Raw genomic sequence first — 15,564 nt, 5'->3', positions numbered from 1 at the left:
CAGTGGTTAGGGGCGATCAGGCAAGCAGGGGAGAATGGTTAGGGGTGAACAGATTGGTGGGGCAGAGCGGTTAGGGGCGATCAGGCAGGCAGGCAGGTGAGCGGTTAGGAGCCAGTGATCCTGGATTGTGAGACAAATGTCCAACTGCCAGTTTAGGCCCGATCCATGGGATTGGGCCTAAACTGGCAGTCGGACATCCCCTGAGGGGTCCCAGATTGGAGAGGGTGCAGACCGGGATGAGGGACCCCCCCCCGCCATGCCTCTAGTAAATAAAAAAAGGAATAAAAGGTATACATATTGGGAAGGAAAAAATTGTCATTCACAAATGACATGATTGGCCAAATGAAAAATCCCAAAGAATCAATAAAAATATCTTGAAACTCATCACCAATTATAGCATTAGCACCAGAAAAAAAAAAGACAAAAGAAATAATTAGGTATAAATCTAACAAAATATGTACAAAATCTATATGAGGAAAACTACAAACCTCAGATGAAAGAAATCAAAGGTGTAAATAAATGAAGAGATAATCCTTGTTCATTTATAGGAAGATGAATATTGTTAAGATATTACTTCTTTCCAACTTGATTTTTCGAGTCAATGAATCCTAATCAAAATCTGAGCAAGTTATTTGTGGAGCTCAACAAAAGGATCCTAAAGTTTATCTGGAAAGGCAAAATACTCAGAATAAAACAGTGTTAAAGGAGAAAAAGTCAGAGGACTGACACTACCAGACTTTAAAACTTACTATAAAACTAGAGTAATCGAACAGTGGAGAGAGAACAGACCTAGATCAAGGGAACAGAGTCCAAAGCCAGAAGTAGATCCATACACAGTCAACTGATCTTGGGCAAAGGAGCAAAGGGAACTCCCTGGAGAAAGGATGGTCTTTCAGCAAATGGTGCTGTAACAACTGGGAGCCACATGCAAAATAAGTCTAGGCACAGACCTTACACCTTTCACAAAAATTAAAATGGATCCTAAGCAAACAAAATTAAAACCTCAACTACAATTATCAGCACTAACAACCCAATTAAAAGTGGGCAAAAGATCTGATGATTATAATAAGGGACTCCTGTCATAAATTTGTCAAAATTCATGGGATGTACAACATGAGTGAATCTTAAACTACAGACTTTGGTTAATAATAATGTATTAATATTGGTTCAAGAACCATCCTCATCTTCCCCAGGCAGGACTTCTCATAACTATTTAAATATATTTCATGATTTTTGACAAAGGATTAAAATTAGGTATATGAAAAAATACTGTTGGCACAGACTAGTTCTTTTTATATTTATCATAGAAAAACTCAGGCCATCTTTTGCTCATGTTAGGGCAAAGTCTAGTCTTGCTCAATTTGTTTCAACCTGATTTGCTTATCAAAAATATTCTTTATCTCCCTGGCTTATAAGCATTTTTTATCCTCCCAGTTTCTCTTCACACGAAAGAGAACAATGTACAAATAGTATTTAAATGACAAGCACTTTTAAGTCCAAGTGATTCTCTTTATATAAGTCTTATTTTCATTAAGCTGATTCCTTAAAGAGAGGCTCGCATTAAGAAATGCATACCTTGGCCTAGCCAGTTTGGCTCAGTGGATAGAGCGTCAGCCTGTGGACTGAAGGGTCCCAGGTTCAATTCCAGCCAAGGGCACATGCCCGGGTTGCAGGCTCGATTCCCCCCCAGTAGGGGGCATGCAGGAGGCAGCCAATCAGTGATTCTCATCATTGATGTTTCTATCTCCCTACCTCTCTCCCTTCCTTTCTGAAATAAAAAAAATTTCAAGTTACAGTTAAAAAAAAAAGAAAAAAAGAAATGCATATCTTGCCTTAACTGGTTTGGCTCAGTAGATAGAGCATCGGCCTGCGGACTGAAGAGTCCCGGGTTCGATTCCAGTCAAGAGCACATGCCCAGGTTGCGGGCTCGTTGCCCAGGTTGGAGGTGTGCAGGAGGCAACCAATCAATGATTCTCTCTCATCATTGATGTTTCTATCTCTCTCTCCCTCTCTGAAATCAATAAAAATCTATATATATAAAAGGCTAATATGCAAAGTGTCCCCACAGGAGTTCAACTGGGAGATAGGGAGTTCAATCGCTTGCTATGATGTGCACTGACCACCAGGGGGAGGCACGGAACGAAGGAAAGCCCCAGCCCCAGCTGGCAGCTGGAAGGCCCCAATAGGCCCTGATCCTGGCCAAGCCTACCTAGGAACCCTCTAGTATATGTATATTTTAAAAATGCATATTTTTCTTTATCAAACAAGAGACTTTAGTCTGTTTTCACAGGAGCCTTTTAGCACTTCACACAGTGCCTGGCTCATAGTCAGTGAGCACAGGGAGGCATACCTCAGACATACTGTGGTTAGGTTCCAGACTACCATCATCAAACAAGTCATAGTCTTTTGCTGGTGGAGGGTCATCCTCTCAATTTGTACAAAAACACAACATTTGTGAAGTGCAATAGAATGAGGTATGCCTGTCCTGTACTAGGAACTTGTTATGGAGTATGATGCTGTCACTATTATTACATGAATTTGACATCTGAGTGGCATGACTTAAAGTATCTTTTTTGGTTTAGGAAACAAGTGATTAAAATGCAAATTGAAATTTTAATTCAGTGCTTTCTATGAAATAGACAGAAACCACTGTCATGACTTGATGTTTGAAATTCTTTCATTTAAGCATAAAATATCCGTATTTACTTTTATAACTTTTCTTTCTTAAAAATTTTTTTTAATTTGATTTTTTTAGAAATGGATGGGAGAGAAGGAAAGAGAAACATGTAAAGTCAGTCCCAAATCAATTCCCGAATACCACGCATGCTAGGGCATGTTTCCTAAGACGCTTCTCCAAATCCTAGCGTAACTTCTCTTTCTGACCTTCTAGATTGGCCTGGGCCAAAATACTCCAGACCCTCAGATTGCAGTATGCTCCCAGTCCCCAAGAGAAAAGAAGATCAAGGTGAGGAAATACATTTACCGTGGGTTTTGGAGCCACTAACACAATGATAGTTTATAAAATACTCCAGACCCTCAGATTGCAGTATGCTCCCAGCCCCCAAGAGAAAAGAAGATCAAGGTGAGGAAATAACATTTACCATGGGTTTTGGAGCCACTAACACAAGGTGAAAAGGGCCTGGTGCTCTGCCTGGCGTGTGGGTTCACTGAGCCCCTCTGCTGGCTGGACAGCCCGGCCACTGTCCACGACCTGTGTCCTCCCTGGGCTGGCGAGGAGGGACCGTGACATAAAGCAGGTTGCTACCACAAACGATGCTAAGTGCCATGGGCGGGGGGCTGTATCTGAATGAGTGTGCGGAAGGCCTGAGGAAGTGGCAGGTCAGCTGAGACCTGGAGGTGACGCGTGTGTGACTCTGAAGGGAGGAAGGTGAAAGGACTCAGATGGGGAAGAGCATGGCTCTTGGGGAACAGGAAGTCCGTGTGGCTGCAGCAGGGGAGCAAGCAGTCGACTGAGAGGCGATCAGGAACCAGGTTAGGACGCCACTGGGACGTCGAGGCAGGAAAGCGACGGGCTCAGATCTGGAGAATGCAAAGGCCACTGGCACTGTGTGACGTGGCTGGGGCAGAGGGAGAGAACTGAGGGTTCGGGGAAGCCAGGGAGGCTGCTGCCCCAGCGTGGGGGTGTTTTGAGGTTAGAAGTGACAGGACTGAGAAGGGCAGACTGAAGACAACACTCTGCAGGGGGAGTCAAGTCTAGAGTATCTGGGCCTGAGGCTGAGGCTGGCACAGGCAGCCTTGTCCACTCTTCCCACCGAGCCTGACCCGTGAGGTCACCTGGTTCATGCTGAGACTGTCGCTGTCCAAGCAGCCCTAACTGTGACGGCTCTACCTTACGTGACAATTTCTCCGCTCGACTTTCCTGCGTTACATTTGAAAGACAGAACCAGCAACGCAGGTGGAGGGGATGGCCATGCAGTAGGAAGAGAATGAGGGTTGGTCAGTCACTTGGGGGACGCTCAGCGAATCGCTGGGATAGTGTATGGACCCAAGCTGGCCTCCGTCACATGCCTTGTCCACAGCCTGGAGGAGCGTGGTCACCTCCAGAGAAAGAAGCTGAGAGGTCAGGGTGACAGGACAGAGGTGGGAGCACCGGATCTGTCCAGGTGTAGTCACCCATGACGTAGATGCGAGCAGTCTGGAAGAAGGGGTGGGGACAGAAGCCCAGCCGAAGAGGATTGAGAGGAAAATAGGCAGGAAAGTAGAGGGGGTCGTAGGTAAGTGCTTCAAGTTACGCTGTGGAGGGGAGCAAAGAAGGCAGTGGAGGCCGGAGAGGAGGTGCAGGAAAGAAGGCTCCTCTTCTGTTCAAAGGTGACGCAGGCTGACGCATATCTTCATGCTGATGGGCTGACCAGTAGCAGGACGTTTTGCTGAGGCAGGAAAGGGAATTTGAGCATGGAAGTTCTTGAGGCTCAGTGAGCACAGGGGGAAGACTGGCTTTTGATCCAGGGAGGGGCAGTGTTTCCGTTGGAAAGGCAGGAGGACGGAGTCGGGGAGGCACTTGGTGGTGGCTGTGACCGGGGGAGGGGTGCTCCTGAGTGACTGCTTCTGTTTCCTCGAGGAAGTCTAAGGCCAAGGCTTCAACGAGGAGGGATCCTGCGGAGGGGAGTGAAGAGGAGGACGGGGTGCACAGTGAAGAGACTCTAAGTGAGCATGGGGTGGGCGTGCCAGGCAGGGCTGGCTGCCACCTGAGATCCGTGCCAGGGACCATGACAAAGAGCAGCCGACTTAGACAGTTCTGGTAGGTCCCTCTGACAAGCGGCTGGGTGACGTCCATCCTACAGAAGTGAGGAAACAGTCCACGCGTTTCAGCAGGAGAATAAAACACTCCGTACACATACACTGTCTTTTGACTTGTGGTTTGCCAAGCAGAGGAGCACTGCTGTCAACGACATCAAGAAATGCTGGAAGATGCTTGGGAATACTTTATGCTTCCAAAAAGGGACTTTGACAGAAAGGAAGAGGGAAAGAGAATACAAAGTGAAAAGACAGGTGATGATCAAAGATGGGACTATCTAGTGTCTGAGAAGGAGCTGGACCAGATAAAGAAACACATCCACCAAGCAGAGCGAGCGAGAGGCCTCCGAGACCACAAGTATCGGCAGCCTCCTCAGAAAAGTCCATGTGAGATACTTTCCCCCAAAACATTCACCCAGGAGCATGAAAAGACGGAAAACTTCCAGAGAAGACCCAGAGCTAAAACCAAACAGCACCAGGTGGCCTGGTTGCAGGAGCAGATGCAGAGACATCGAGAGCGCATGATCCGAGGGCGAGAGCTCGCCGAGCAGAGAAAGCACAAACGAGATGCTCAGAAACTTGCCGGCCAGGCTCCTCCTCTCCTAAAACCTCAGGTGAGGAAAGAGGAAGTGAAGGAATTCGAGCAGATCACAGCCTATCCCCTCGTACAGCCTCGCTGGGAGGCACCCATAGAAGTGACTGTTCTGAGGGAAAAGTCCAGAGAGAGCAACGTTAAAAAACCCCTCCGAAGACAGCTCTTGAGGATACCACCGTTTTTGAGAAGTCAACTAGAAAAGAAAATAAAAACTTTCTAGGTTACTGTATTTCTTGTTTAGGCCAGCAGACTTTCATAGCTGTTATGCAGTAAAATCCCATATCCTAATTTTGTGTCCAAGTGCATCAAAATGGGGAGAGGGAGGAAGGAGTTAAACCATAAACACAAAACTTGGCTTAAAACCACCATCTTCTTATAGCTCACAATTCTGTATCAAGAATCCAGGCAGAGCTCAGCTGGGCAAGGCTCTGCCCTGTAGCACCAGCGCAGCCACGTGGGGACACTCAGGTGATGCCGGGCTAGTCTGGGGGCCCATGCTTCCCCTACAGGCCCTTGGCAGGAACAGCCAGAAAGCTGGGTAGCTGGGCTAGTCCCCTCCCTCCCTCCCATCCCGTGTGGTTTCAGGGCCTCATGGTAGCTGAACTTATTACAGTGACTCAGGGCTCTGAGCGGCCTGTCAAACTCTACAAGGCTTCTCAGGGCCTGGCCTCCAGAGCATCCTTTCTGCCATACTGTGTTGCTCATCAAGTTGGGAGGCCCACCACCATGACAAATCGATACAAACAGACTCCTCCTCTTTTATTAGCTTCCCCAGATGCAGGGGAAGAGGAAACAGACTCCTCCCAGCCAGAAAGCTGGGTAGCTGGGCTAGTCCCCTCCCTCCCTCCCATCCCGTGTGGTTTCAGGGCCTCATGGTAGCTGAACTTATTACAGTGACTCAGGGCTCTGAGCGGCCTGTCAAACTCTACAAGGCTTCTCAGGGCCTGGCCTCCAGAGCATCCTTTCTGCCATACTGTGTTGCTCATCAAGTTGGGAGGCCCACAACCATGACAAATCGATACACTATCAAAAGCTACAGTTTATTAGCTTCCCCAGATGCAGGGGAAGAGGAAACAGACTCCTCCTCTCTGAAGTGTGCAGCCACATTTTCACCTCCCGCCCCCAACCCCTGAACCGTCTGTCACCCATAGAAGGAGCAAAGCAGAACACCTCCACTTCTGTAGCACAAGCTCTAGTGTAAGAATAGGGACTCGGGAGGAGGGCGCAATGGATGGGTCTGGAGCCCGAGGATGCACCTGGACGGGACTCCTCGGGCAGCAGGGCAGTGAGGAGAGCGTGGCCTGCACCCCCACAGCCAGTGCCGCACAGAGGAAGCCGCAGCCCTGGCCCTGGGAGAGCCCCACAGGAAAAGGGTGCAGATGAACAGGTGCGCACACACAAGACGACTACGGTAAGAGCAGGTGCTACTCAAACACACGGTTGTGGAGGGGGAAAGGCTTTGGGTACTACCTTAGTTTGCTTTTTAAAAGATGGCATCCATCAGTTGTTTGTTTTTCAATTCAGAAGTTGAAAGAGGAAAAAGTGGCCCCTAACCAACCCGTCCAGGTAACTTCTGTTGACAGTTTTTAAAAAAATGAAAAAGTGGATGGTTTACAAAGGGTACGGCATGCGAAGCAGCAGCTTTCCCCCCTTGGTTTGAAGAAAGTAACCACTCGCGTCTTAGTGGGGAGTGTTTGGAACAAGCAGAATGGAAATGAAGGGGACGAGGAAGGCAATAGCCAAAAATTTATAATGTTAAGACCACACATGTGATTCCATTGATGTGAAATGTCCAGAACAGGCACATTTCTGAAGACAGAAATAGCAGAGAGAGAGAGTGGGTCAGCGGGGGGGTTAGGGCCGAAGGGTGAGGAGGGCAGGTGAGGAAGGCCGCGTGCCTGCTGACGGCCGGGACAGGGCAACAATGTTCTCCAGCTGGCTGTGGTGACGGGTGATTCCCAACCCGAGGAGACTAAACAGTGAAATACACCAGCTGGGGGATGGCATGCGAACTCTCACCCAGGCCGTTTAACAAGAACGAAGAACTGACCGGTCTAGAGGAGGAAGTGAGCCAGAAGGATAGGCAGAGGCCCTGATCGCAAGGGGCTTGACGTCACTGATGAGCTCAGGTCTTTCAGTCCTGAAGGCAGTGGGGAGTCCCAGGTGGAAGGAAGGGGAGAATCTGAAGGGCAGACAGGAAGCGGGCACCAGATGGGTGGCTGTGGCAGAAACCAGGGCAAGATAGAATCGGGAGCCCAGGGGAGAGTTAGGGACCAATTGAGGGAGGGCCGTGGGGGATGAAGACAAGAATTCACAGCTTCTGAGGAAGCAAAGCGGGAAGAGCGCCAGCACAGGCGGCGGGAGAGCAGCCCGCGTGCTGCCCAGGAAGCCTCTGTCCAGCTCCTGGAGCTGCTGAGAAGGGTCGTCGGTTTGGGAAGGTTCAGGATGCGATGCGTCTATCACGCGAGCAGGATGGTGGGAGGAAACGGGAAGCGTCGGACACGAGGATGTAGTTTTCGAGAAGCACATTTTCAGCATGTGCTCACTGGATCTTGGCTGGAAAGGAATCGCCAGTAAATCGCATAGACCAGCCTCAGCAGAGCGGTGGGAAGGAGGTGCTGAACGGCCAAGGTCAGGACTGGACGCTTCCGCAAGGGGTCCTACTTACAGGAGACAGGACAGGAACCACGGTCCCGGCCTCTTGCTGAGATGAGATGAGATGAGATGGTGGAGGGGAAAGCACGAGGTGTGGAGAGGGAGGGGGATGACTGGCAGGGCGAGACGAGGAGGCGGGGAGCTCGACCCGAGCCTTCCACAGACAGGCCCTCCAGCTCTGACCCGAGGGAAGGAGTGAGCAAGGGCCGATTAGAACGCGGGAACGGGAAAAGGAGCCCACTAGGGACTCAGAGCACTGGGCACAGACCCGAAGGCCCAGCAAAGACCAGGCCCTGGGAGCAGCCTGCATCCGCCCGGGTGTGGTCCCCTCTAGCGGCCAGCAGCCTCGTGGACAGAGGACCGGCGAGACGGACCCACAGCTGGCTGGCTGGGAAGGTGGTCCAGCCTGGCTTGGCGAGGACCGAGCAGCTGCTTGTGTATAAATCACAGGCTGAGTCACGTAACATTGCTGATACTTGACCACGTTTTAGCACAAAGACTATTTCATGTGGTACAACCTGTTACGTGTGGAGCCGATGAGCTGACTGCACAGCCAGGGACGTAACAAGGACCATCATGATGTGTGGGCCACTACCAGCCGGTCTGAAACTTCCTGTGGGACCAGACTGGAGAGAAGCCACTCTCCTGACAACAGAACAAAGAGCAACTACAACTATTTGTGAACATGGCAGTGCATCTCCTTTAATCAAAGACAACCATGACAAATCGATACACTATCAAAAGCTACAGTTTACTAAAAACAATCTGCCTTTAAAAACGTTCAATCATACAATATATACAACACATGCTGCTTTCCTTTCTGGATTTCACTATCCATTAGAGTCCTAGAAGGGAGGAGGGGAAATAGCTGGTTAACAGTTTAGAAATCAAAAGTTGACTTAATATACAAGAATGCAACCTAAGAGCTAGCCCTCCTCAGTGCGTAGGCCCCGTTCACCCATCACACACCGACCTTGTGTCAATGCTCCCCTCCCTCAGGCCCAGAACAAAAGCAGCTCAACTAATGGAGGCACAGGTGAAGAGTTCACATTTTAACTCTCAGAACCATAGAACACTTCAGCTAGAAAAAGAAGCCTCCCCATTTTATGGAGAGTCATAGATCTGTCAGGCAAATGTGGCCGAGCGTGAGCAGGTGACTTGCCCGCCACCATAAAGGGGCAGAGCCAGCCGAGTCCCGGTCTCCCAGGCCCCCCACAGCTGCTTGCAGAAGCCAGATCACCACTGAGCCTTCCTTGCAGCAATGCGCTCCTTCGTAGAAAGGCAGAGTTCCCTCGCAGCATCGCTCGTTTGAGAAATGGCCATTTCCTAACTTCATTTTGAGGGGATCCTCCTTTTCTGCTTTGTACCCACAAAGTAAGCAAATCTAACGGACACTGAACCAAACCGATGGGAGGCTTCCATATTCACTTACGTACCGATGGGTCATGCTAGGGGTTAAAAAAGCCACGCCAGGAACTAGCTGCTCTGCCTCTACCGACTGCCTACCAAAGAGGGGATCAACCACAGGGCCTGCCCGGCCTTTGTCCCCAACAAGGGAGGCAACGGGCGGCAAGACCCACACTTGCCCAGAATGTGCCCCGCGGGATGGTCAGACACCCGGAGCGTTTGCTAAAAGCCCCGGTTGCCCCCAGAGCCTTACCTTCAGCTGCCATCAGCACTCAGGCTCTGCCGGCTCGGGCCGGACACGATCACCGGCTCCGAGATCTCAAAGGTCCGCACGATCTCCTGCAGAGCAAAGAACAGGTGGGCACGGGCTTACGGACAAGGTCCAGGGAGCTTGTCACGGCGGGACCACCTGTGGGCATGGGCGGAGCTTTACCTCCCAGTCGCGGTAACTCAAAGCTATAATCCCTTGATTCCTGATTTGGGTGTTCTGGTCAATGCCCTCACTTTCCTCATTAATATTAACGGGCTCTGTTTGAAAGACAAAAGTTTTCAAAGGTTATCCACTCAGAAGAGGTAAGCTAAACAGGAACTGACGAATAACAGGAATGAAACCTGTATCGAGAAGATGATTCCAATTCTACCTAGTTATTGGGACTTCATGCATCACTGCGTTGTAATGTTATTATACTGGCAAGTCATCCATTTGTTTTCATTAAAAAAATGTAGTCGAGTAACACATTCTACCACTTGGAAACCTCGCATCTCTGCGTAGCAACCACGGAGCTGCGCCCTGGCGGTCTTCACTCTACGAGTTCTTACCAGGAGCAATTACTCAACTAACAAGCAAAGATTCTCCCAGGGAGCGAAGGCGCTGGCATTAGGAGAAAATAGGAAGAAAACTACAAAAATATCGGCAATGACCAACTTTCTAACTTAAAATTTGAGGGAAATTATATGATTTCTTGTTCATCTTGACAGCAGATGTTGAACCAAATCAATGATATAGATGAATCCATTGTTTTAAACTATGGCCACATTTTCAGTTGGTTGATAAAGATACAGCATTACAAGAGTTTGTTTCCTAAAGTGAAAACTCACTCACATTTAGTAAAATACATAAACTCTAGTACCAAATAAATTTTCTCTAAAACTAATTTTCCTGAACATAGGATCATTTACCTATTATTGGCAGTCGGTCTTGGTCAAGTTTTATTCTTGCAAAACCATCCTAAAACACACCAAAAAGTGATTTTAGAAGACTACAATTTAGATCCTATAAACACTGGATAAAAAAGTTATTCAGAAAGTTTTGTATCTCAGACAATGAAACTGTGACAACAGTGGGGCGATTACATGGACAAGACCTGAACGTTTTTCTTTACACGCCTCCCGGGTCTCTCACAGCTTTTCTACTCGACACGCCTCCGCCCCAGGATCTCGTGGACTAAACTGTCTTCCTCCTTAACCGATACTCACATTTTATTATGCATAATTCTATCATGCACCATTGACAAAATATGCCTGTTATCATTTCTGGGAAAACTTTGGTCAATGCAAGATTTTTGTCTCAGGTTAAGATCACTTTCCTCTTACATGTGCTGGAAAGCAATCCGGTAACACACAGTCTAAGCAAGCTCCTTAGCACTTTACTTTACCTCCTTTAAAGCAACTTCCCGCTTAGAGCTACAAGACCGCTGTACGACCTCCACGTGCTGCGCACCTGCTTTGTCAAAAGCAACTTCCCGCTTAGAGCTACAAGACCGCTGTACAACCTCCTCCACGTGCTGCGCACCTGCTTTGTCGCTCTCTGTAGACACGGGGTGGGCCAAAGCAGGCTGACGGTGGTTTACGTGGAACATACAATAAATACTCATCCAGGGTTCCACGGCCGTGAGCCTCCTTCGGCCCACCTCGCATATTGTATTATCAGTTTTTATGAGAGTACGTGATAGACCATGTGGCCCTGATGCTCCCTGAGAACAGGGAGGTTCTACTAACACGACAGCTATTGAACGCAGGGCGTGTCCCGTGGACACCACAGTGCTATCGAACCCATAGTTCCATGTTCACATTTTGCCAGTCCTTTCACTAAAATTCTAAACGGGAAAGCAAGCACCTAAATTATGAACTCGGTTTAGCCGGTGCTTCTGCCTCCAGGTCAGTTCCTATTTTGCAACAATGGGTCTACATTCACACTGGTTAGTACCCACTCCTCTGCCAGCTCCTCCACAGTTTTTATTATTTATTTTTTAAAAGCTCATAAAAGCAATTAGAGAAATAAGTCTTACCCTTACGATGAAGGAGACATGAAAGATGTTTTCCACCGTTCGAGGGAAAGAATGTGGGTCGACCACAAAGTCAAAGAAGGACATAGGCGTGTCGGCTACAGACAGAGGAGGAGAAATTCTTCAGGACGGGGCGTGGCTGCTGCTCACCACTAAGCCCAACGCCAGTGCCAGCCCGAGGAAAGACGGGCACCCCTGCCGTGGGAGTGTGAACAGATACGACCCTTCAGGGGGGCAGTTTGGCAAATCTATTAAAACCAGGCATGGCCCCTGGGCCCCCCCTCCCCCTCAAAACTGTCCTAAAAATATTAGCACCTATGGACAAAGGCAGGCCAAACTTCTCCCGCAGCTTACGGGGACTGAAGGGCTATAAGGCCTCACTCGCCTGCCGCAGAGGGGCTGTCAGTGGGTCTATGATGCAGCCGTAGAGTGGGGGTCACCGACAAGAATAAGAGAGCCCCACGCACTGAGAGGAAAGTGTCCACACGGAAAAGTCACGCTGCAGAAGAATGTGTGCATCGTGATCAGCTTTGAAAACCCCACAAAACACCCTACTATGTGCCTATTCATAGGACTGGCATAGCTCTGAGACCATCTGCGAATCTACCCAGCACGTTACAGGTGGCTGCCTCTGGGGAGGGAGAGGTGGGATGGGACACATCTAGCAAGTAGACTGCTCCATCTGGAACTTGGCCTCATACTTACGATCTTCTCGGAAGTATGTCTGCAACAACCCTAAGATCCGTTCTACTTCTTTTTCTGTGGCTTCTTGCTGAGACTCTTCCATTCTTTTTAGCTGAAAATATAAAGTTGTCATCAAGCCGACTGACACGCAGCGAACCTCCTGCTCTTCCCCAGGCACCTCCTCTAGGTCTCTCCCGGCTAGCAGTGTTTATGGCCGTCTTAAAGCTTACAGAGCTTTTCAGGAACATTCCCTAGGAATTCTTCACACAGGAGTCACATGACCAAACCAGCCACCTTCAGGTGGAGCATAAAACAGCAGAACGCAAAAGGGTACTTTACAACAGCGCTCACACCTGGGTGTGGTTTGGCCTCTGGGGACACTGCCAATATGTGGCTGCCCCGCCCTGGGTGGGGAAGAAAGCTGCTCCTGGCACCCAGTGGGAGACGGCCAAGGATGCTGCTGAACATCCCACAGGCACCAGACCGAGCCTCGAACAAGAACTTCCACCCCACGCGTGGTATCGGGAGGTTGAGAAACCCGGGCTTAGAACTGACCCCAAGTACTGGATGCATTAAGACTTTGACCAATGGACAATCCAATAAAAAGTTTAAAGACTCAAATAACACGACTATTTAAGTGATTCCAGACCCTAACGCCTAGACAAGACGGCCAAACTGCACGTCCACCGCATTCGTGGCTGTTCCCACGTCAGGTGCTTTACGAACCTGGACAGGCATTTCCCGCTCCTTCTCCAGCGCACAGATCCTCCTGGGGCGCTCGGCGCGCGGCTTCGGCACAGGGCACTCGCCCTGGATGGAGCCCAACCTAACGGAAAAGGTGCTCTCAGAAGCGGCTCCGTGGGTACCAGCCTTCGGACAGGTGTGCGGGAGGCCCATGGCTCCAGCAGAGACCCTGGCTCCCTGCCCCACTCCCTCCCAGAAGGCCCAGTGCAGACGGAAGCCACAGCGATAGGTGCAGCAGGCAGAGGCCAAGCCCCAGGAATTCAGACCCCTGTGGCCCCTACACTTGAGCAACCAAAGGACACAGTGTAGGCAGGTGTGTCCTGTGCCCTGTAGGTCCCACGTGCAGCCTGGAGCACCACCCCGAGCGGGGCAGCACCCCGAGCGGAGCACCACCCCGAGCGGGGCAGCCTGGCCCTGCATTCACAGCTCCGCTGGAGCAGCTACTGGAGGCTCCCAGGTTGGGGCCTGAGGGAGAACAGCCTTGCCAGCTTGGGGGGGGGAGGACACGTTTGGGGCGGGGGGGCAGGGGAGCCAAGGGAGGAGCCATCGCGGGCACAGGGTCGCAGGCCGGCTGGTGAGTAAAGGGGACGCTGCCCAAGGCCAGCCGTCCACCTGGGATCTGACAGAGCCCAGCCCTCAGCAGCCAACAAAGACCCGGAGTCCATCCCACAGTGCAGAGGCCTGACCTTTGCGCCCGAACAGAGAAAGGGGTCGGGCCCCCGGCCCCAAGGCCTGTTAGGCAGGAACCTGTCCCCACACAGACCCACACAGGCCCCTCAGCCCCCCCGAGACACCAAAACCAGCCAGGGCCAGTCTCGAGGTTCTGAGGGGGATCAGGACGCACGGACGCCCAGCCCCGCCTCATGAGGAAGACACGATGGGCCTGGAGAAGGTGCTCTGGGAACAAGGTCCACCCCTCTGCACTCGGCCTCACCAAAGAGCCCTCGGAGTGTGCGCTTCCCCATCGGCTGAGCAGGAAGTTAAGACAGAAATGAGTGCGTTTGGGGAGAGAAACTTCAAAACCAGAGTTGTATCCAAAACCAAACTGGGCAGGTCACATGGCAGTGACTCAAACAGCCTTCAAACGCAGGAGAGCAAGCATCCGGGCGGGAGCGTGACACACGCACTTCACACGTGTTCGTCTCGTGGTGCCGAGAGGCACGGTCTCTCTCCGAGGGCTTTACGGATGAGACAAAGCGACCGGACGCAGGGACTCGAGGCTCCCTCACCGCCAGGAGGGCCTGCCCTCAGCCTTTCCTGCCTCAGATAATCCCACATCATGGGCTCTTAAACCAGTTCGGTCTCTAAGCAATGGCTCCGACCGTCCCTCTACAGCACCACGTAACTTCTGTGCCTACACTCAAACACAACGTACGGTTTACAAATGGCTGGCCCGGGGGGTAAGGAGCCTTACAGGAAGTGGAATGTATGGGTTTTATTAAAGGTGTTTTCTGCCGTTTTGCCTGATATTCTCCAGGAGTCGTAGACTATGAACTCAAAGTCCGGGCTGTCGTCCTCACGGACCAGCTCTTCGGCTTCCAGCGGGTTCACGCCCATGTGTGTCAGCTACAAAACGAAGGGAAAAACCCAGTGAAGCCCCAGCAACCATTCACCACTGAGCCATCCTCTCTCAGCGGTAACAGGCCACAGGCACCGTCTGTGTCCGTGTGCAGACGCGCCGGCTGCATTTCTATTACCAAGATCACTTTATTGATAAATTCCCATTTTAAAAGCACCTGCTATGGGCAGAAGGTAGTCCTCAGTGCACCGAGGACTGGGGGGAGAGCGAGCTGTGGGGACATCTGTGGGTGTCATGGCTGGGTGTGGGCTTCTCCCAGCATCGAGTGGGTGGAGGCCAGGGACGGTGCTACATCCTCCCTGGTCCAGGCCCCAAACGGCCCCGGAGCCAGACGGGACCCGGCTCTGGCCCACACAGCTCGTGTGTAAAATACTAGTTAGGCTGTGCCAGCATAAAACACGCAATCACGCCCTAACCACACGCTCCAAGACAACAGGGAAGCTGAGCTGCGTTGGGATTTTCATTTTTAGCTGACCCCTGACCCCTGCTCAGTGGTCTCAGCACCCAGAGGCCAGGCCCCGGAGCCCCTCCTCAGCACCCAGGGGCCGCGGGCACGGGGGAGGGTGGCCCCGCTGGCAGCCGCCTTCCTGGGGAGCTGGCGGGAGTGCGTCCTCTCTCAGAGGAGCTCGCAGAAAAGGCGACACGCTCTCTCTGCTAGGAGAGCACGTGGTCATCACATTATACGATTACGAAGTGTCCAGAGGTTATCGACTAAAATGGTCACACACACAGAGCAATCATCCAAGTCCTCCCGAGAGCGTAACCCCAGGAAGGCAACCCCACTTGGGGGAAAGCGGCTGCTGGAAGCAGGTCAGAGAGCCCGTCAGCCCTGCATCTCCTGCCCCCTCCCCCCCTTCCCC

At 51.1% G+C, this 15,564-nt stretch overlaps 1 protein-coding gene and 1 long non-coding RNA gene across 3 annotated transcripts in view; one reads left to right on the top strand and one right to left on the bottom strand.

Annotated features, from left to right (window-relative positions):
- Nucleotides 1–5,638, top strand: part of LOC106723696 — a 9,373-nt gene extending 3,735 nt beyond the window's left edge. The window contains exons 2-3 of one of the 2 annotated variants that reach the window (XR_001359400.1): nt 2,891–2,965; nt 4,584–5,638. This is a non-coding gene — a long non-coding RNA (uncharacterized LOC106723696). Of the gene's footprint in view, nt 1–2,890; nt 2,966–3,020; nt 3,083–4,583 lie in introns of those variants that run through there. The other variant, XR_001359401.1, reaches the window with a different exon arrangement.
- A 3,043-nt stretch (nt 5,639–8,681) lies between these two features.
- Nucleotides 8,682–15,564, bottom strand: part of NSMCE4A (NSE4 homolog A, SMC5-SMC6 complex component) — a gene marked incomplete at its 5' end in the record, with an annotated part of 9,534 nt that continues 2,651 nt past the window's right edge. Inside the window, 8 exons of the mRNA XM_014528277.1 lie at nt 8,682–8,850; nt 9,666–9,751; nt 9,846–9,940; nt 10,592–10,640; nt 11,701–11,795; nt 12,403–12,493; nt 13,108–13,207; nt 14,540–14,691. Coding sequence (XP_014383763.1) covers nt 9,668–9,751; nt 9,846–9,940; nt 10,592–10,640; nt 11,701–11,795; nt 12,403–12,493; nt 13,108–13,207; nt 14,540–14,691 — 666 coding nt within the window. The remainder of the gene's footprint in view (nt 8,851–9,665; nt 9,752–9,845; nt 9,941–10,591; nt 10,641–11,700; nt 11,796–12,402; nt 12,494–13,107; nt 13,208–14,539; nt 14,692–15,564) is intronic.

Source organism: Myotis brandtii, unplaced genomic scaffold (assembly GCF_000412655.1).
Source record: "Myotis brandtii unplaced genomic scaffold, ASM41265v1 scaffold628, whole genome shotgun sequence".
NCBI classification, from domain to species: domain Eukaryota; kingdom Metazoa; phylum Chordata; class Mammalia; order Chiroptera; family Vespertilionidae; genus Myotis; species Myotis brandtii.
Note: the sequence above shows the minus strand (reverse complement) of the source record. Positions and strands in the feature narration are given on the sequence as shown.